Here is a 22,693-nt window from a genome sequence, read left to right as displayed (position 1 = left end):
CTTTTTATTCAATATGAACCGTGGAATCGATTGTTTCGATTGTTTCGATTGATCTTATGCTGATAGATCTCCTCAGATGTCAACACTCACCTCACCACACTGACTGTAGGCGGTATTCTGATACGAGGGATTGGCGGAACGCACCGACTCCCGGTCGAGCTCGGCATAGAGGGCCTCGCTGACACCCACCGGACTGTAGGCATCGTCCATGTGGGTATAGTGATTCTCCGCTGGGGATGTGGATGGTGGTCCGATCTGGTCGGGACCGGCGGAGGAGCGTCGACTGCCGCCGAGCCAGGTCCAGACACCAGAGTTGCTTGTGGGCCGCCGGATGCTGTCCGCCGAGTGCTTGATGGAGATGGGCGATCGATTCTGGCCGCCACTCCGATTGTTGCGACACCACCAGGGCTGCGGGCGACCACCTGTGGAAACGATGTGAGGGGGAAGGAATGAGTGCAATGAGTCGATGCTGTGGAATCCAAAACGCAGCCGCAGTAGAAAAATCTATGACATTTTGGGTTTATAATCGGGCGATAAATCAAACATTCACCACACACTGCCGTGGAGGAAACAACAACAACCACAACAACAACCACAACAAAAACGCAAACAAAAGACAGCAAACAAACAGATAGACAAACAAACAAAGCGTAAATTAAATGCCTGTCAACTGGCATTGGGAATCGGCATCGGCATCGGCATCGGAATCGGAATCGAGGTGGCAAAATGTTGCAGTTGCAGTTGCAGTTGCACCACCAGTTGGCCACCAGAAAATGCCAAATGTTTCTCCTTTCCTACTGCTGCTGCTGCTGCTGCTGCTGCTGCTGCTGCTACTGATATCAACACATGTGATCTTAAGGCCTGGGAGTTGAATGGAGCTCCTGCTACTGCTGTCCCTCGCTGTCCAAAAGAAATGTGACTCAGTGGATGGCCATAGAAAAGCAATCAAAATATGTGTACATGGTTTGCCACTCATTAAACTCATAATTTATAGACAACTCTCACATAATTGGTAGCCATAAAATGCTCTCTCTGTCTCTGTGGTTGAGCCCAGTTCTCAACATCCGCCATGCGCTTCGGGTTTCCTCATTTGCTTAGCAGTTTGTGCACAATCGATATATAAATATTTTATATTATTCCTATATTTTTAACTCGCCTTTCACTCTCTTTAACTCTGGGGTAAAAGATGGAGCCACTCGAAAGAGCCACTTGGGACAATTCAACTAATTAGCTTGGTGCAAACGCAACGCCAGCAGCGACAGAATGAACAGCTGGACAGACCTGCGGACGGTCGTCCCAAGTTATGTACATGCATAATGCAGGCAGAGAGGCACCAGTAACAGTCGAAGTCGCTGCCGAAGTCGCTGTTTTATGCTTATGATTTACGTACTCCGCTAAGCGAATGTCCAGCTCGGGCTCAGGCTCTGTCTCGGGCTCGGTGGCTTTAGCTGTGGCGATTATTACCCCCAAACCGCAAAAGTTATCGTATGTAGGTGCTCATATACATGCATTTTGTGCATGTCACCAATGCCACAAAACAGCACACACGCTGCCCGAGCTCCCCCTAGCTCTCTCACTCTCTCTCTCTCTCTCTCTCTCTCTAGACCAATCACCCGATCCCCGTGACTCCCAACTCCAAGTGGAACTCCGATTTAATGGCTGTTTTTGCACTGTGTTAACGATGTTGCCGCAGCTACTGGCTGCATGGCCACTGGAGTCGAGTCGAGAGCTATGCTTTAGAGGTAACTGCATTGCACTTATGGTTTCTTTTTTATCTACTTTTGGGTTTCCCAATGATGTGGCACAGTGGTAAAAAAATGGTGGAAGAAACCAAACCAAATTATAAACAAATATTCTTGCTGAAAGTTTTGGTTTATTTTTTTCTGGCAGCAGCGCTCATCTGTTCCTTTTAAGAAAAGGAATTATGAACCTAAAATATCCTATAAATTGTCCAAATAAAATATCTACCGTATGTAAAAGATATCTCCACTTTGGTAGCACTGTGCCACCCGGCTGCTGCTGTTCTGTGGCACAGCTACCGCTTGTGTCTTATCTGTGGCTGCTTATCGCGGGGCAACAGCAGCAGCAACAGCAGCAGCGGCAGCGGCACCAGCCGCCAAAAACCAGCAAACGGCAAATTGTTGTTAACAAAATATTTCACAGTCAGAGAAAAAATAGCAGAGAAGAAAAAAACAAAGAGGAATTTCCAAATAAAAAGGAAACAACAAATATTAACGAGCATTTTTGTGTGTTTGGAATTCAATTTGTGTGCTTTGGGTTTCCATTGGTCTTTCATTTGGGGGTTTCAAATGGCAAATATGACATGTGTAATGAAGTCTTAATAGTTGGATATTTTGGCCAGAGATAATGCCAATCGCTGTACAGCAGCCGGTGTGGTGTCATGCTCGTTTAATGGCCACCAAATGTCACATGGCATTCCGTTTTTTCCGATTACCGTGAATACTTTTTTGAATGCATAATTAAAATCAATGTTACGCATACGACACCGACACTGACGCCGACACCGTCACCGACAACACATTGGCTGCTGTTCAAAAGATAATTGCAATTACAAGGAATTTCCAATGGGGCAACACAGACAGACAGACAGACAGACAGACAGACAGACGTTGTTGTCTCGATTGTCTGAGAGAAGATTGCTGCTCAAATATGGTAATTAGTAGGAGGGTTTTTATGGCTTTACCAAAAGGTTTTTCTTTGGTACAAAAAAGTGTGCCACAGTTGAATGAACATTTTAAAGAGTTTTCTCCACAGCAAAAAATAAAATAAAATTAAATAAAATAAAATAAGCAACTGAGATCTGTGGCAACTGTTGTGGCGCTTGGCGCTTGTCTCTCAACTCCGCCGACATTCAACTTCGGGGACATAATCACGCGCTTTAAAAGCCTGCTGACAGTTTAACGATTTGTGGCGATTGTTTGTTGTCTCTCTGGCTTTTGTTTTCAGTTGCTTGTCAGCCACATGCAACCCGTGCGTACCACCGAAAACGAAATGCCACTTTTGCCAAAATGAAATCCACACAAAAACTCCCCTTCATTCGAGGGGGGACAACTAATTGGCTGCTGTGACATTAAATGCCGTCAACAATTTGTCCTGCATGTCGATTGTCAGTCCTGCCCAAAACAAAATGAAATAAAAGAAATCCAAAACAAAACAGAGAGACGAATGCGACAGTGAAATTGGCGCCAAAAGCCTCCACAGAGAACTGCACAAAAAAGAGAGAGTCAGAGGAGGTGGAATGGGAGAAAGAGAGGTCTCTTGTGGCCTTTGGGGTTGGGTCCAGGAATCGTTTGTCAATAATTCGACTACTGCTGAGAGCTACAGACACAGCCACAGCCACAGCTACAGCTACAGCTACAAAATCCAGCGCGACTCGAGCAACTAAATCAAAAAAAGAATGCAAAAAAAAGTTTTTCCTGCACGATTTTCAAACGTGTTTGACGACCATGACAATTGTTTTGGGTTTTGCCTTAATTTGTCTACAAATTTTCTTTTCTTTTTCTTGGTTTCAATTTCAGCTGCCGCAGGAGGAGACAGCAGCAGCAGCAGCCGCATCATCATCTTAGATTTGTGGCACGAACGTGAAGTTCATGCATTGTCGTCAAAAATTTGTCTTCATTTTCTTCAACAAATTAAAATGTTTTTGCCACTTGTCTGAGGGAACAGAACGAAAGATTTCCTTGAATTGCATGCAACGGCAGAATTATGCAATTAAAAATGGGAATGAAAAGGCTGAAAAAAAGTCGGGAAAAGGCAGAGAAAAAAACAACAGACACCCTTCCCCTCGATGCTTGGCTGCTAATTAATCAGGCATGGCAAAAAGGCCAAGAGAGTGATGATCATCAGGGAAGTCACGATAGGGCAGCCAGCAAGAAGCAGCAGCAAAAAAAAAAAAGATACATCATGAAAGGGCAATAAGTTCGATGACAGCGGAAATCATTCACTAAAGAAAAAGATGGTGAAGTTCGGTGGTTGAAGAACAACATTAATTGGTGGAAGAAACTTATTTTATGACTATTTTATTCCCTCACTGCAGACTCCCTCCCTTTGGCATTTAAATCTTTAGACTCTGCGCTGCAATTATCATTTAAAAATGTGTAATATTTCATTCACTTACCATTGGCATTCGCTGATTTAATTCTGTAACGAGATAAGAATGGAGGAAAAAATGTGTAAAATTGTTGTAACAATTAATAAAAACATACAATATTTAATAGAGTGCCAGTGGCAGTGCCAGTGGTGCATAAATTAGTTCAAAAATAAACTTAAATGTCAAATTTGTTGCACCACAAAACGAACGACTCAAGACACAAACTTGCGGCACGCTCAAGTTGCGTGTGTGACGTGGCAGCAGACACAAACTATCTGAGTATCTTTGGATCTTTGAACAACACAAATGCATTAGCATTCGTTTGGACTACAATACGATGCGTTCCAAGCCAAACAAAATCATGGCCAAGAGGAAGACCCAAGCCCACTGCTGAGTGATTTGTGGCAGGTGTGAGGGAGGCAACTCTTTCTAGAGTTTTCTGGAACAGTTTTGTTTTTCTTGCATCAAGTGTTTGCACTCTGTTTTTCTGGGTCAGCATGCGAACCTGATACCTCCAATGCCCATTCACGTACATTTACTCGTACCTCTCTCCCTCTCTATAAGTCTCTCTCTCTCTCGATGTCTGTATTGAGACATATACACCGATCTGTGCGTATCAATTAACCGAGTGTCCGTCCGATCGGTCCAATTTGATTGAGTGCAGTGCGGCATGCCTCATGCGGCTGTGGCGATCCACAATTTTCCCCTCGCTTTGCCTTGATCGATTATAATGTTAAACCGCAACGCGAGTCGCGACTTGCAGTTCGATTTTTCCGTTTCTTTTTAGCCTTTTTGTTCTCCTCAATTCAATTAAATTGAACAAGCGGCAAGACTCCACTCCGACCATACCGTTCCGTTTCGTTCCGTTCAGGGGGCCTTGGCTCTGCGCTAATTTTCCCCCAACTTTGCTTTTTTTTTCTACCCCCTCTGTTTCCACTGATTTTCCTTTTGCCTTGCGTTGTGTTCAATTTTCTGCGCTTGTTTTTTCGCTTGTAGTTTGCATTTTTCCTTTTTTTTCCAAAGCGTTTGATCGGGTTTCTAAATTTTTTTTGTTGCATGCTAATTGAACACGCCTTTTTGTGTCTTAAATGCATTAAGCGGTCTCTAAACTTGACTTTTGGGTCTAGCAACTATGAAAAGCACAACAAATAAGTGGGCTTTTGGGAGGAGGAGGACCTTGATTTAAATGTTTATTGAAATCAAATCGATAAAGAAAAAAATAAACTAAAAGAGAAGGGCGAGAGAACTTTGAAGGGGAGATCAATGATTGAAGGGAAAGCCTAAAATAACTGTACTTTATGTCAAATGAACTATAAACCTGAAAAGTAAACTTATCGAACGCATTTAAAACGATTTTGTTGCGGCACCAGCGAAAGGAAGAGAGCGACAGGCTAATAGGTCTCTGATAAAAGATCTGAACTTTTCTCACACATTTCACTTACACTTTATCGCCAAACTCCTTTCCAAAAAAAAAAAACCGCTTCAATATTTCAATTGCCAATTACAAAATTCAATTCCAGTAGCGCTTTGAGATCTTTCCGACAAGCCTGGCGCGCTCTGAGAGCATTGGAAAGACATTACCATGTCTAGACATTGGGCAAACATTGTCAAAAAATAAAATAAAATAAAAATCAAGAAAGCACACACACACACATGCATGGAAACAAGCGGACAAAATTCGAATGGCAGGTGCCACTTAGGACTTAAGCTCAATAAGGTGGCCCACAAAGCACAACAAATCAGAGACTTTGAATTCGATTCAGCGACAAAACCAAACTGGGGGGACATGTGCCAAGCAAAATTTATAGCACCACCATTAGACGGGGAGGGGAGGGAGGGAAGGCAGATCGAGAATTGCATCAATATGCAAATAAGTGTAACCGATATTACATGTAATTGCTGCTAATTTGGCAGCCAACACGTCCAACCACGACGTGACATGCTCCACACAAGACCGCCACAGACAGACAGACATAGATATACCGCCAGAGCCAGAGGTTGTTCAGATTTGACTAAAAGTAGTTGCGAAAAACCAGTACCTCCCCCCACACCAGCGCCACAACACCCCACAGACCAAAATGAGTGACTAAGGCTGACGGCAAGGTAAACAGCGTGACAATCCATTGAGTCTGGGTACGGGGGGGGGCCTATTGGTGATTAATGCAAAATCAAATTTGGTCCAAAAACCCGTGAGAATGGCAGACCAACTGCCATTGATTGAGACAACTCTACATGGAATACACAAGAGAGAATTAATTCTGCGACATTTAAGGGCATAATCTAGAGGGAGATGGAGCTGGAAATGTGTAGAACATTTCACATTACATTTGACTTGATCTACATGCAAGGTTAAAGCTTTATGTCCTCTTTCTCCTTTTATTTTAGTTCCTTTCTCAGTATTTTCTCTGTATTTTCCCATCATTAAGCTCTCAGGGGAAGGAGCAGAAAACTCTCCAAATTTGCATAAAACTAATTTTTTCAATACAACCAAACATTTTCCATAAAATAATGAAAGATTTCCCCCCCCTCTAACCTCTACCAACAACAAACCATTCAATTCCTTCAGTCGATTCGCAGATCAAATTTGTTTGTTTGTTTTGTTTGGGCTTGGGCAAATAATTTGCAGAAATTAATTTTATGCAAACATGCCGCCAAATAAGACGACATGACAATTTAATTGGACGCGACATGTGGCCAGCGTTTCCACTTCAAATTGGGAGCCAAAGGCAGTAACAGTGGCAGTGGCAACAAGCGCGGCGCCTGCGCAACTGCCAATCGATGGAGAAACCGCACAGAAAAAAACACAACAAATTTCTGTTAATTTGGCACTCGCGTGAGTTGTTCTGTAGCCGCCCTCGCACCCGTTCGCTGGTACCAGCCATGCCAATCCATCGACAGATCAAATACCCATTGGAATGGACCTGTACCTGTGGTACTTGTGTCTCGATTTGATTCGATTCGAGTAAGTATGTGACCCACTCTCTATGTGGCCTTTTGATAGACTCGCCAGCTGTACGAGCATATAGTATGATTTCCCCATATACAGAGTATCTCCATTTTATAGGTACGCCTGTGGCACAAATGCTGTTGATTCGGCTTGTGTTTATTTTAAAGAGCAATTAAGTAATAAAGCAATTTCATGTTCCTTTGTTTTGCGGGGCTTCGATTATTTTGCGACCGCCGCCACGGACGCCGCCTCGCGCTGTTCTTTGACTCACTTAAGAGGTTTTATATTTACTTATTTTTTGGTGGGCGTTTAATTGAATTGCTGGTATGGTGTGGTGTGGTATGGTATGGTTTGGTCTCTCATGGTGTTGCCTGTGTGGGCAATGCATTGTAAATCTCTATAGTTACACAGATCCCACAGCTCAGATACTATATTCGCGCGGGGAGACTCTTACGAGAATATGTAGATATTTTGTTGTTTTTTTTTTTTTCAATTTGTCTGGCTCTTGTAAATGTCGCCGCTGCTGTCTGTCGCCTTCCCTCTGAGCATGACGGATCGTTGGGGTCGTCAAAGGGGTTAAGAGTTGAATGTCCCTCCGGAGGAGTCATACACACATACACATACATATGTGTGTGTCTTTTTTTTATGGATTATTGCTTGGTTATTGCTATTTTTCTCCATCATATGGGTACGTTATCGTGACTAATTGTGGCATTTTTCTAGCTAAATGCCAAAATATGTTCATTTATTCATAACTTTTCGGCTGTTTTGCTATTTGTTTTTGTTGGCCAATTAATTTTGAGACGTTTATTAATGGCGTTTTTTGTTGCGGGGGTACGAAGAGTCAAATATATTATCGCAACACTTGATAATGTTTGAAGAAATTCATTTAGAAAGCCTACGATGGCTGGATGATTATGAATATTGCTATGCGAAAAGCATTTCTTTTGAAGTAGAGTTTAGTAGGAATTTCTTAAGAACAAATATCATTGAACAAATATCTCCCAAGTCTATAATATACCGATGGGCGCGACTGTATGACGCGTGACACGATTACTTAAATATATCTTTAATATTCTCTTTTGAGAACATGTTTTTATGGGAATTTTTGAATCCATTACATGTAGTTTTCCAATTTTTATTACACTTCTTACTGCACAGAATAATAGATGCTTTTTGAGGTTGTTGTGATTGCACTTACCTTCTACATCTTAGAACTATGACCATTACAATAGCACCTATAAGAGCCGATATGATTGAAACTATGATTAGGGTGAATGCCCATCCAAGTTCGCCAGCTTTATCTGCAAATAAAGAGCATAAAATGTATAAGTATCTGGCATCCATCCGTAAGTAGGTTGTTTGTGTAGTAAAAAAACTGGATGATCGGATGGGGGGCTTCAACAGGGGATGTAATTTTTTTATTATTATGCATTATTTTATGGTGCGATGGCGATAAAGAAGATGAATTCATAAAAAGTTATGAATATGAATAGGAGTCTATGCCCGTATGTAGGTGTTGGTGTTTCTGTTTGTGGAGTTGTGGAAATATTGAGAATAAACAAAGAACAGAGAGACGAAAGTCCGGGGGCAACTCTTCGAAATTCGTGAGTAAAGTCAATTACGCCATTTCATATAGTACCCATAAAACTTTGGATCCATGGCTGTGGATTTTGAGACTTCAAATTCAAGCTGGAAAGCGGATCGGTTTGGCTCTACTCGTCAGTTATGCCTACACTTGCAACGGCAAGTACGTGTTTGTGTGTATCTGCGAGTATATGGTGCCTGCTGGAACATTTAACGATGCAAAATTAATTACAAACTTTATTATCTTAACAACTTGCGGCTGACGTTGACTCTAGCTGCTACTGCTGCTGCTGCCTCTGCCTCTGTCGCTGTCTGCGTCGACGTTGCTGCCCCCGTTGCTGGTGATTTCGAATATTTATGGCGGCAGTTAAATGAGGCAAGCGCAACGGGAGCAGCAGAGGGTTTTAGGACTTTGACTATGGGGGCCAGAGGTGGCGGCGTTACAAGGTCTTTCACATGCGGCACGCTGCGGCCCTCTGGCATGGCGGACTCAACCCTTTTTTTCGCTAAGAGAGACAGAGAGAGAGAGAGAGAGAGAAGACCGTTATCTACAAGTGGGGATCTCCTCTCGTTGAGTCCGAGCGGGCGGGCAGCTAAAGGTTAAATTCAGCAAACAGAAATCAACACGCATATAAATATTTCAGTCACCCTTTGGCCTTTCCACGCCTTTTCCTTCAGCTATGCTTTATATCCTTTTAATGGAAGCCGAAAGAGGCGTCATTTCAGAAGGAATAGACGTGGAATATGAAGACACATATACGAAGGTTTGATGCCCTTTCTAGTTTTATTTTTAGCTATTCGTGTTTTGGCATTTTCAAACATATTTCTATGAAAGTTATCTTGAAATGTGCCTAAGAGAAGGAAGCTCTCGAATAGCATCACAATGCCATCTGGCAAAATGAATTTAATTTAGCCCGCGCTACAAACTGATGAATGGACTTGGCCAACTCCGTGGCCATTCTACTCCTCCTTTGACCTCATTTGCGCTGCCACCCCAGCCCACCGACCCTTCAACGTTTGTTATCTCATTGTCAGTTGCTTAAATATTTATGCTGCTGCTGCTCGGCTGCTGCTGTTGCTGCTGCTGTCGGTGCTATAATGAAAGCAAACGCCATTATGTTTTAACCCACCCTATCTCAATCCCTATCACTCGCTCCTTTCACTTCTTCCAGCTTCTTCTTTAGCGTCTTTCGGTGTTTCGATGCTTTTGTCCCCCCACCCGCTCCATTGTTTTTGGAGTAATTATTCAATTGGCCAAAAAAACGCACCCAGCCACGAGGCAAACTCCCGACGAAAACTGGAAACTGCGTCAAGTCTTTGGAAACTGTGTAATTAATAACCCCCCCACCATTCCCCACCCTGAGCACTCCAGAATATGGGAGCGAGTGAAAAGCAATTTTCGCTTGAATTGAGGATGTGGGCGTGGCCAGCAGGAAACGCGTTAATAAGCGGCGCCTCACAAAGTGTTAAACAAAAAAACAGAGGAAAAAAAACAACACCCGTCAAGATGAAATGAGAAATAACGAGGGAGAGCGGGATCGGGAGCAAACTCCAGTTGTTAATTGAAGCAACAAGAGGGAAAACAAGGGACAAGACCCCAAAGAGAGATTCCCCGACATGAAGAGAGAAACAAAGCAAAGCGAAGAGCAATCAAAAAGAGTGTTAGTAGAGCCACAAGGGTTCTGTTCTCTCTTTTGTTTCTGTGATCTGATTTGCATAGCAGGCAGCTTTTGTTGGTGCCAATTAATTATGAAAAAAGTTAAAACCTAAAACAAAGTAAAGATTGCCATTACAGCCGAAATTCTTAGAGGCCTTCTGCTGTGTCAAGTTATGGCCCTGTTCTGTTGCATGCAACATCTGCATTCCAGCCAGAGAGAATTTCCCTTAGGTTTCTGTCCTGTCGGATGCTGTCAGTGTCTTGTGCATCTGTGAATGTAATTCCCTAAAAGACTCGTAAATATAAATCGAAAACAGCATCAGAAGGGGGACAGGACACACATCACATCACATCTGTGGGTTTCCTGCGCTCCACTCCACTCCACTCGTTTGGGGCGGCTGCTGGCTGCCTTCATTCGGCGGCGGCGACTCTTCAAGTATTTATGCAACAGGTGTGCGCGCTTCCAGGCCAGCGCTGCTCTACGCAATCCGAGGGGGCACTGCAATGCACTCATTCAGGTATTTATTAGCAAACTCCACCATTGACTGATCTATTTGAAGCGGGCTTACACGGCATTCGGCATTCGGCATACGGCTTACGTCTTACGGCCCTAATTGGCAACTCATTAAAATAATTTTCGTGCAACGTGCCACGCAGCGCAACACTGGACAATGGACTTGAAGTCGTACCAAAGTTGTAGCTGCCACAGCTTTTTGTTTTTTGGTCTTTATTTTTCTTTTTGCTGTGTTTGGCACAGCGCTTGGGGTTTGGGTTTTTTTTGTAGGTTTTTCCTGGAACTTTTAGGACTTGACGCGGAGCAGAACTATTCTTCAGTTGTGCAGCTGTTTTCCATGGAACTGCAGCATGTTGCAGCACCTCCTGCTGTTCCGGCTGCCGAAAGATACATCCATCAGATACAAATGAGGGGGCCGGCAGACCGCAGATGGATGCTCTCCGTGGCTGCTCTGTGTTCCGCTGGCTCTCTGTCTGTCAGCAATTGTAATAATCGATCTGCATGGCAGAGCGATGATTGATGATGCCCCCAACCCCCACTCCATCGATGGGGTATGCCACGTATCTGTTGGGTTAACAGGCTTGTAATCTTTGTATCTCAAATGCCGAAAGCTATGCGACATCATTTCCAGCACATTATCGCATAATGCATTCGTTTTCTATATGCAAATTTCGTGGCAACACCACCTGCCATCTAATGTGCCGCAGCCTCTGGCAACCCCCGCTGCCACCGCACACACAGCAACGTTTGTAAATCATTAAAACTGGCAACAACCCACATTCGGAGGCGGCTGCCTCCTGGCACTGCAGCTGCACCAGCAGCATGCAAAAAAAACTGTCCCAAAGTTTTCCCATTTTGCATTGCATTTTTTTCCTGTTTTAATTGCCTGCCCCGTGAAAAATTCCGCTCAAACGAAACAGAAACTGAAACAGAAACACAAACAGGCGGCTGTAACATTATCTAACATCGCATATCGCGTATCGCTGGGTTTTGTGAATGGAGGAGTGAGCATGGAGGCGTGGCACTGGGTGGCTTGGGGGCTGTGCCGCATTTCGTGCCGAAATAAAAAGCCATCGACTGCACAAAGTACGACTCAATTAACAGTCCACACAATTAAATTAAATAGCGATCGCACTTGTGTGTGTGTGTGTTTGTTTCCAAATTGAGCAATTAAGAAATGATTTAGCGACAGTTTTGGGCAGCATTAACGTTGCCCGATAGGCGCACTTTTAATTGAATTTCAAATAAAATGGAAAAAATGCAGCCAAAGAGAGAAGTTTATGAGAAGTGAAAGCGTTGGTTTATAGATTGTTTCTTTAACCACAAAGAATACATGGAGAAATAACAACAATTCCCTTGGTTCTTTTTCCTCTTTTATGTTTCTATGACAATCAAATTTGAGTGAAAAACACCCTCGCCTCGCCTCGCCTTTTTGGGCGAAATTCTCTATGCATTTTCCTAAATTATCCAACAATTGTTTCTCTCCCTGGTTGTGCGGTGAAATTAAGTCATTAACTGAATGAAAACTGGGAATAAACAAACGGCTAATGACAGCCAATGGTCGCTCGGTGGCAGCAACAGTAGCAGGTTTCGGTTTCTCTCACCTGCCAAAGAGGTAACAAAACAAAAAAAAACCCCGCCCCCCGGCGACGGTAATTTTCCAACAAGAGCGACGTGGAATAACGTGTGGTATTGACCACAAATTAACAGTTGTAGCAATCGTCGACCTCCCCCCTGCTAACTGCGCTGCTGCTAGACAACGCCGAATGTTGGCCATAAAAAATGTAACCAGAGGCAGCAGCACCACCAGTGGTAGAGGCAGAGGCAGAGGCAGAGAGCTCTGCAGTGCGTAATTACGGTGCACATTACGCAGACACACACACACACAGCGCCCGAGAGTCGCATTTGCACTTAATTGTGCCGCTTAATTAGACCAAAAAGGTGCACAACAGAGACAGAGAGGCGAGAGAGGCGAGAGAGAGAGACACAGGAGCCATGGCCCAAAAACCAGACCCCAGACAATGCCCCCAAAGCAAATGCTTCTGCCTGAAGAGGAGACACTCTTGTGTGTGTCGTGTCTGTTTGAAGAGTGTTGCCACATGCAACATTCAAATCAAAATGTACCCGTAAGAGTATTTACATGATAACCCACTCTGCTGCTGCTGCTCCAATGCCATTCCGCATTTGACAACTCAATTTTCCGTTTAATTGTTTTTTTTTGTTAGCAATTCGCATTTCGCCCGCTAATGATGAAGTCGCCCGCTCCTTGCCCCTTTTGATGCCCCACAGAGCGTTGCACTTGCACCCCCCCTTCCAGTTAAGTGGAGGTCTGAAACAAACCTGAAAATTTGCCAAAAACCTCGAGAAATTTCAAGTGAAATTCCATTCGAAAACTGAACTTCTGTTGAAAATTTTCGGCATATGTCGCATCTTTTGGCGCGCATTCCCCCCAATCCACAATCCAACATTTCAGTATCTGTATCTTGTATCTGGTGGCGCCGCCGCTGGGGGTCCTGCTCCTCCACTGATGCTGTCTCTGCGACTGCGCCTTTGGCTTTGCCTTCAATTTAATTTTTATTTCATTTTCGCTGACAATTTTGCAGCCGTTGACCAAACAAAATAAACGAAAAAAATGCAAACAAAAAATGAAAGAACGAAGCTTGAGATACTCTTGGATATATAAATTATCGATGTATGATCAATTTACTCTTACGATCAAGATTAAATTGATGTAAAATGATTGTAAAATCACTTTGGATTGCTGCTTCATGATTTTTAATTGGAATATACTTTAATCTGATTCATTCTCTGTCTTGCAGTGCATGGATACCGGACTTCAAAAGGGTATCCCACATTTTTCCCCGTGCGTTTTTGTTAACGACTTTCAGAGACCTGAACTTCGGACGCATGTTGCACTTTGTTGTTCCTGTTGTTGTTCATTTGATTATCGCCACTGTCGGCATGTAATTTATTATATTGGCTTCAAGTCCCGACCCAAGCAGTGTCCAACCGATCTGTCGCGGTGGCCTGGACTGGCCCTCTTTTTTATGGCTTTAACCTTTTGGCAACCGCCGCGTTGCTGACATTATTTAATTTGTCATTTAATTTGTGTGCGTTTTTTATTTATTTTTTTTAACCCATTCGGCTGCTTTCTTTCTTTCTTTCTGTCAGTCTGTCTGTATGTTTTTGGGGAGGTCGCCTGTTAACTTTTTTTTTGTTGTTTGCTTTCTTATGGCCATATGTTGTCCTCGCGAAAATTTGTACGAAAGTTTTGTAATGGAATATTTGTTATATGTGTGGATTCCACTGTTGATGGTTTGACTTTTGGCCCACATCTGCTGCTACTTCCTTATAAGCAGACACAGGGCTTCCATTGGGTCTGAGCAGAGGTTAAAGGTACCAAAGGATCGACGACGGATTGAGCAGAACTTTCACCAAAACAAAGACATAAGAATGGCTTCAATGATCGTTGAGATCTGTTAAGTATCCCTAAAACACAAGAATGAAATTGGCAACTTTAAAATTGTTCCTTTAATTCTAGCTTTAAGTCGCGGCTCCTTTTCCTTTGGGTTGGGTACCCTGAGGGGATGTTCCGTTCTGGGACACTTTTTCACTTAAAAAATCTGCCAACTTGTGCAGAGAGTTGCCAAGTTTTAGCTGCCTGCGACTTTGAATTACTCCACAAATTCTTTGCTGCTGCTGCTGTTGTGGCTGTCTGTTTGCCAGCAATCGCAGATACAGCAGATACAGCAGATACATATTGGCATAATGCCATTAAATGACGTTGACTTCTTGGCAAAGTAAGAGCCAAAATCTGTTGAGTGTCGGGAGTGTCGGGCGGCAGAATAAATTCAATTATGCAAAAGAGCAAGAAAATTCAATTTACCAACTGGAGGCGAAGCATAGCCCAAACAGACAGCAGAAAGAGAATGTGTCTCCCACTGCCACTAAATGTCCCCTTCCCATACCATCACTAGACAGTGCGTAGAATTAATGTAATGTCAACTGAAATTATTATTTATTTGTTTGCGACACGAGAGAAATAAAGTTTTGTGCTCACACAATAGAAACATTGATTAATTGCTGAAAACAATTAGTGGAGTAACACGCTTGGCGATTTTCTGAGGGGGAAAACAAGTGATAGATGATGACTACCCTGGTCATGACTAGGGTTACCTCATAAATTAGACATAAGCCGAAAAAGATAGCGATCGCAGAAGCCGTGAAGAGAGTGGGAATTCTTTACCAAAATAAATAAAAAATAAATAAATACAACACAAATCACCATAATAGTTTTCATTTTTAATAGGAAGCAGCCGCAGCGGTTTTAATTCTCATTTAATATGCAAAAGTCTTTGCCAGAATGCTGATGAGATTTCCATACCAATAATCGTCCATGCTATGCCACATCCCGCGGCAAATGTCTCAATTATGGGGCCACAAAACAGCTGCAACTCTTGGAATATGCATAACAATGCCAGCAAATTATCTACTAAACATTCTGGTAAATATATCTGTGGGAATTATGCATATTTCAAAGATATTTCATGCCACAGCAGAGTGGCATCTCCGGCGCGTCCGCGGCTCATTTAATGTTTGAAAAACGTCTTAATTGAATTTCGGACTTTGGGAATTTCTTTGGAAAGCCAGACCAGACCAGACCAGATAGAAACCTTTTAGCCATTCTATTCAGGGCCTATTCTCTGCCACAAATTGAAATATTTAAATGTCATGAGGCATCAAGGCGCGGGCAGCGGGGCCCATTGGCAGAAGGTGACAACAGTGTTTTGTGTTTTGTGTTTTGTATATGCCACATGGCACACGATTTTTCAGGTCAGATCCGATCCCCGTCGCTACGTTTTCTTGATCTTTATCTATGGGTTCGTTCGCTCGTTCGTTTGCTCCCCGAAATGTTGCCCTTTTGCTCATTAGGTTTATCACACAACAACATTTCACCTTCACTTCGGTTTCGTTGCAAGCAAAAGGACTTTAGAGGGCGTAAGGGGTCGGGGAACTACAGGTAATATTCGAGTATCTGTGTATCTAATGCCGCCGCGGCAGGTAAATACAGTTTCTGTTTCAGTTCCTGTTTACGAGTTTTCGAGTTTTTTTTCATTCTTTTTAGTGCCACATGATAAATGTTGTCGCCGCTGTCTCCACCGTCTCCTCCCTCCCCTGTTTTGTAATTCTCAGGTGTTTTTCTGTTGTCGCTTCTTAAAAAGAATTTCAGTTTCTCAAGGGGCTTGGAATCAGTGGCAAGATGTATTCATTTCAATGATTTCTCTATTCGAATGTGATTCACAATTAATCAAAGTTAATTCTAGAGTTTCTTGCTGTTCCCCCCCCCAGCAGGGATTTTACATAAGTTTCTGTTGAAAAGTTGGTCTCTGATTAATTGAATTTTTCCTTGAGCAAAAATTTCATTAAGTTTTCCTTTAAGATTTCCCACTTTTGCAACTTTCAAATGGAATGGAACCATTCGATAGAAACAAAAACTTTGGCATTCGAATGACAAATGGAAACCGCAGGAAAAGGGAGGAAGGCAACCCATAGGAATGCGTGAGCCTTCTCCCAGTAATAAGGGGGCTAAAAAAGGTCCGAGGGACTGAGATGAATGGGTGGAGGGCTGCATGGAGGCGTGTCACAGTACATATTTTACAATATTTATTGCTTAGGCGAACAACAACAACTTTTTGCCTGAAAAGTTGAATTTTAATTAGTTTTTGTTGATTTGCCGCATTTCGCATTTCCATGGAAAAACTTCTTCTGCGCCGCACAAATGTATATAAATCTTTTGTGTGTGTGCCACGCCCACTCCCATCGCCATCGCCATCGCCTTCGCCCTAATTTGTATGTCGCGAACTTTATGGGCTGAAAACTTGGGACTTATGATTCGAATTTGTGTAGATTTAATGAAGCGCAAATCAACATTTGAATATCAGCTACAAAATATCCACAGATGAATATATCTGTTGGATGCCACGTTAATTGGTGCAGAAAGCTAGCTGTTTTTTTTTTATTGTCTGGAAAAAGATATTTTTTATGAGGCACCCAAAAGCTCAAAGCCAAAGAAATCTGAATGTTTTATTTATGAGCCCTAGAATTGAGGAATATTTTTGGATTGCCATTTGGGAAATGTATAAAATTCTTGTTCAAGGGGACGGACACGCCCACTCTAGGCCCCAAGCAGCAAATGGAAAATGTTTGTTTCCCTTCGTTGATTATTTATATGGGACATTAGGTTAATCTGATGGATACACCCATTCGTACATTTATTCTAGAAATTCTTTTAATAGTTTTCGGTCAATGGATTTGAGATTGGGTTTGAGGTGTTTTCGTTTCGTTTGGTTTATGGGAATGAAAGATGGGAATATTGTTGATGATATTTGCTATGAACTAAAGAGTTTTTATCTCTATCAAAAACTATTTTTCCGAATCAGACTTTTCTAGAGCTAACTTTTTCCCTCACCTCTTGTCACACAATCAACTGTCTGTAGAGTTCCTCCTTACATGTATCATATCTACTTTCCCATAAATAAATAAAATAAACAGAACTGTTGACACACACACCATAATAAAACTCCGTAAATAAATAAAACTGCGTAAACCGAAAGTCAAGTCAAAGTCAAATGCCTAAATGCCATAGTAAAAGACAATTAAACAAACAAGAGAGGCAATCGTAAAATTTGTAGAGCGAAAGAGAGAGAGAGAGAGAGAGAGAAAAAACACAACAGAGACAGACATTTTACTGTTTTACCGTTGATCCATATCTCGTCTCGACATCCAGTCCAAATGCACTGCCTATGCAGCGGCCATGCAAATGCAAAATGTAACCAAAGGACAGAGGGAGAATGAGGGAATGCGAGAGTGAGATATCAAGGCACGATCGAGGCAACAGTTACACACATGAGTCTTATCTGCTTAATCAAAATTTAAACAGTAGAAACAGGCAACAATGTCTCATAAAATAGAAGAAAAAAAAACAAATAAAAAACCTAGCAAATGAAATACAGTCCAAAGTAGGGCTGACCAGGCAGGGGAATCGTAAAAACATATTTTAAATGAAATTAGTTAAACATTTAGGTGTTAAGAGTAAACAACGAGTGAGGACACAGGAGCGGAATTGCTGTCGCTGTCGTTGGCTCTGTCATTGCTGTCGTTTTCAGTTCATAAAAATGTTTTTTATGATCTTTGACCAGACAGAACAAAAATAAACCCACTGCTCTCCTGCTCGCCCCTCGACAATGACGTCTTAATGAATAGAAATCGGCTGAAGGTTGCCTCCCTCAACCTCCTGCCACCTGCCACCTGCCACCTGTTGGCAGGAGTTTTAAGACAGGCCACGATGCTTACAGAGAAGTGGCCTTCTCCGGACTGCATTTTATTATAATTTATAATTTCAATGAAAATACACTAGGAGAATGGGGGCTTTAATGGGGGCAGCTACGATATCACCTACATTTTAATTCAATTTACTTTCCATTTGAATGTCAGTCCGAATGCCAGAGTGTGGTAGTTGGATGAGTACTATTAAGAGCCATTAAGTGGCTAGTTTAGGGGACCCGCTACATAAGTGAATGAATGCATGAGCCAATCATTAAAGTTGGAAGCTAATTAAATTGCTGCAAAAGAGAGAACCAAATTTCTCCTTCATTTTATTTCCATTCCACCATTGCACTGACCTCGAAAGGCGACTCAACAGCAGCACAGCATTTTCCTGGACAAATTTAGGACTAGCTGACGCCCATAATTATCCACGCTTGTGGATATGCATTTCGTCTCATTAGTAAATTTTGAAATTTTCACTTGATTTCCACACTAAAAATACTCGTTCACCCACACACACAGACACGCCCCAAAAGACAGCATTTTGTCGCCGTCTCAATGCGAAATTTCATTAGTTTTTCATTTAGTTTTTTCCTCCTCCCTTCCTCCCATTTGCTAATGAGGCGAAAAAATTGATTTTTAACAAATGTGGGAATGGTGGTGTCTGCTGTCTGCTGTTTATGTTTTGAGGCATGAAAACTGAGTCTAAAATTTCCTTTGAAGTCGCTGCGTCTCACCCCCACAAAAGAAGAGACAATGTTTGTCTGCTGCTGACGTTTGCTGCCTCCTTCTTTGATCTTCAATCGTGTGGCAGGCAGGCAGGCAGGCCAGGCAGAGCCCCAAAGGCAGGCAGACACAGACTGGGAGTCGGATATCGTTTCAAAAAATAATTAGTAAACGAATGAAACGAAATTAAACAACATAAATTGTGATTAAAAGAGTGCCAACTATTTTAATCAGCATTTCAGCAATTCCATTAGTTATTCCCTCCCTTCAGGCCCGCATCTTCTGAAGAGTCTTTGTGTGTGGTCTTCCCAGACAGAGAGGGAGAGATATATGTATGCATATCCCCCTATGGCAGGGATCGCCTTGCCTTAATTGATTAAAAAAAAGAGCACAGAGAATCCAAAGAGAAGGAGGAACGACGGACGGATGATGCGCTGCTGGCACAATAAAAATGCAAGCAAATGTAAACAAAAGTTAAAAATATTATGGAAAATATCTCAAAAACACACACAAACAAAGAGATAAATAGAGAGGGAGAATAATCATAATTCTGTTGCACTTTTCTGTCGATCTTTTTGTTTATATTTTTACCACATAAAAAGCCAGAAAAGAAAACGTTGGAAACGAAGCAGAAATTATGGTAAATTCCATGAAAATAGCAAATAAGTTTCTCACTTCTCCCGTGCATCCCTTTCGGTCGGTTTGGACATGGAGCGGGGAGGGATTGCTGTGTGTTTTGTTGGCCTTTTTATGTGCTTCAGGCCACAGTGCGTTTTGCTGCTGCTGCAACAATTATACGAGTCACAGAGCACACAAAAAGCAGCAGAAAAACAGCAGAGGAAAAGCAGAAGAAAAACATAGAACAAAAAACACTCGAAGAATCCATCCACTCATTTCCGCTCACAGATTTGAATATTTCTGAATGCGAAACAAAAAAAGAACGGAATCACATTGCTTGCGGTTTTAGCATAAATTTCATAATCATAATCTTCAGATTAGTCATGTATTTTATGGTGCTAACGAGGCATGAGCCCCCGATGGAATCCCCATGAGTCAATGGTCAGCCAAGGCGATGATAAACGAAGCGGAAAATGTGGGAAATGGTCTAGGAGGAAGATGAAGATTGGACGTAATATAAAAAGATTGCTAAACCGCCGATGAAAAACTGAGGGAAGTTGTATTTCGAATGGAATTTTTGAATAATTCCATTCATGTAAAGAGATTTTTCTGGCTAAGCTGCAACTTAAAGTCCTTTAAAAAGAGTCTTTAGTACTTCCACTTTTTTTTTTTAGAGAGAAGTAGCATCATCTGCTGGAATAAGAAACAGAACTTTTCAAATGGCATAAATCTGGCTATAAATTATTTCATCTACCAATGTGGAAGTATTTATGCCGTAGCCAGGACAATGTGGCAGGCGAGGAGTTCGATTGTAATGCTTTATGCCTCGAAAAGTCAGCAACTTAAATAAATTTATTTGAATTTATTCCGCCACAACAATAAAAATATATAAAAATAGGCAGCGGCACAACGGAAGGAAGTAGCCCATGCCCCTGTGCCCCTCAAACATCTGCTGCTGCCTCTCTCCCTCGATTGTTCCCCTGGATATACTCGTATTTGTTGTTGCAATAAAACATTTATTCAACAGCCTCACAGCCGCACAAAAGTCAAACACAAGTCCTTTTTTTTGGGTCTTCGAGACCTTTCATTTTTATTGCGGCCATTATGTGTGTGCCACAAATTGTTGTAAATATTTGCAGAATATAGAAATTGTTACCCTTTATATTCAGCTACTATGGGCTATGTGGAGGGTGCTAAAGAGCGGTGTGAGGGGTGCGGGTGTGGTGGCATAAATTATACAAAATATGTTGTTGAAATTATCAGGCGGTTAACTTAATCCCACGGCCATAAAGAAAAAATATATGCGACCGATACGTGTCGAGTGGCTAAACGAGGGCTTTGGGGATTAACATAGGCAAAGGCCCATAAAAAAAGGAGGGGAATATTATTTCAATCTATTACTGAAATGGTTCTATGAAGAGACAAAAAGAGAGCCTTTAATGGAGGAAATAACTCCCCTCTTGGGAATTGATACTTTGCGAGAGAAATCTTTCAGCTTTCGATCTTAGATCGAAGATAAATTAAGAAAATTCATTTAATTTCTAGAGAGATTTAATAATAATAATGGATGATGAAGTCAAATAACGCTGAGTCAAACTCTCTCTGTGATTCATTTAAATATGTCTCTACTTGGCGCACAGTCCGTACGAATACCCTAATACAATCATCCAATATTATATGGCCCAGCCCCTAACGAGCACTCTGTTGGACTCAAACTTCCAAGCGAAACAACAATTTATAATAAAGACATTTAGGCGGGGGTCGAATCTGGTATTTGCCGTGAGTTTTGTTTTTGTATTTGTTTCTGTTTCGTTTTTTGTATTCTGTTGGGAATTGGCAGAGAGGAGCGTGGGGAATTATATTTCCCAGAAATGTGTCGCTTGAAAGCTCTTTTTCTACCGCGCCGGCCTGGCATTTTGTGTTGTCGAATTTTGCATGCCATTTGATTAATTGCCATGCAAATTATGGTGTAAATATAATAACATTTTATTCAGCTGTCAATTGTGTGGCAGAGAGCCGAGAAAACGAAACAAAGCAAGGCCTAGACATGGGCACGACATGCAAAAACTCAATTTAGAGCCACAGACAGAATCAGAGGTAGAGCCGCAGAGCCACAGAGCCACAGAGCCGTAGAGCCGTAGAGCTCCCCCAAGCCCCAGTGATGAAGCGAAGTGAATGGCAATTCGCTGCAGTCTCCAGGAGGCACGACTTTTTCCTGCCCCATTCGAGGGTATCTGTAGAGCCGAAACGAACCGCAAAACAAAGCTAAGCCTCACAAAATTAAGACATTAGTCAAATTTTTTTGTGCAAAAACTTTTTTCACAGAGTGCGGCTTGGCAGCGGCTAATCCCTTTGCCAAAAGGGGCAGCCCGCAGGTACTTCCATGGAAGCGAGGAGTCCAGTTCCCTGTCCAGTGGAGTGGCGAGTGTTGCAAATTAGTTGACACGTCGTTTTGGGGCACACACAAACACAAGAACAAGCACAAGCACACACAAACACACACTGGGAAACAGGAAACATCCACAGCAGACATTTGGCGCGACAAACAGACGCCTCCTCTCTGGACGTGTAGAGGAGTCGGCATGAATAAAGTCATTTCCATTCCATTCCTGGATTCCATATGATGCATGCCGCACTATGCCCTCCTCCACCCCTCCCTCTCCCCACTCACAACTCCACACTCTATGGTGCTCCGCTCTCTGCTCTATAATTAGCCTCTAATAACGCAAGGGGCACCCATCGGCAGGCCTGAACCGAACCTGGGGTTTCGTTTTGGAGCTCTCTGCTGTTCGCTGCTTTTGGCCCGCAGTTCGTTTTTTCATTCTACTACGACTATAATGACTTCCAATTTGCCCTGAAAAGCGATTCCTGGAAATCAAATACTCGCAAACGGCTAAATGCCATGCCATATCACACACATCCCCCGTAACCCGAAAAAGTGAACTTCCCTTTCCACTCCATACCATGTGGATTCCATGTTTGTGTGTCTGATGGACGATGAATGGTTGGTTGGGATAGTTGGATGGTGACGGCTCCAAGCGGTCATTTGGCATTCACTTTGTGTTTTATTATTACTTGACTTCGGGTATGAGTGAGGGGGGGGGGGGGGGGGGGGGGGGGTGGGTGGGGTGGGGTGAGAGTGTTTAATGGAGGAAAAAAAGAGAAGAGGGTTTATTAAAGAAGGGAAATATTTTCTTTTATTTTTTT

General features: G+C 42.5%; 1 protein-coding gene across 2 annotated transcripts in view; it reads right to left on the bottom strand.

The window, feature by feature from the left end:
* Window positions 1-22,693, bottom strand: part of LOC117587338 — a 73,596-nt gene that overhangs the window by 1,450 nt on the left and 49,453 nt on the right. For both annotated transcript variants that reach the window (XM_034277977.1, XM_034277976.1), the window contains exons 4-6: window positions 8,260-8,362; window positions 4,139-4,161; window positions 91-422 (exon numbers count right to left, since the gene is read on the bottom strand). In XM_034277977.1, the coding sequence (XP_034133868.1) occupies window positions 91-422; window positions 4,139-4,161; window positions 8,260-8,362 (458 nt within the window). The remainder of the gene's footprint in view (window positions 1-90; window positions 423-4,138; window positions 4,162-8,259; window positions 8,363-22,693) is intronic.

Source organism: Drosophila guanche, unplaced genomic scaffold (assembly GCF_900245975.1).
Source record: "Drosophila guanche unplaced genomic scaffold, DGUA_6, whole genome shotgun sequence".
NCBI classification, from domain to species: Eukaryota; Metazoa; Arthropoda; class Insecta; order Diptera; family Drosophilidae; genus Drosophila; species Drosophila guanche.
This window is presented reverse-complemented; position numbering and strand designations above follow the sequence as displayed.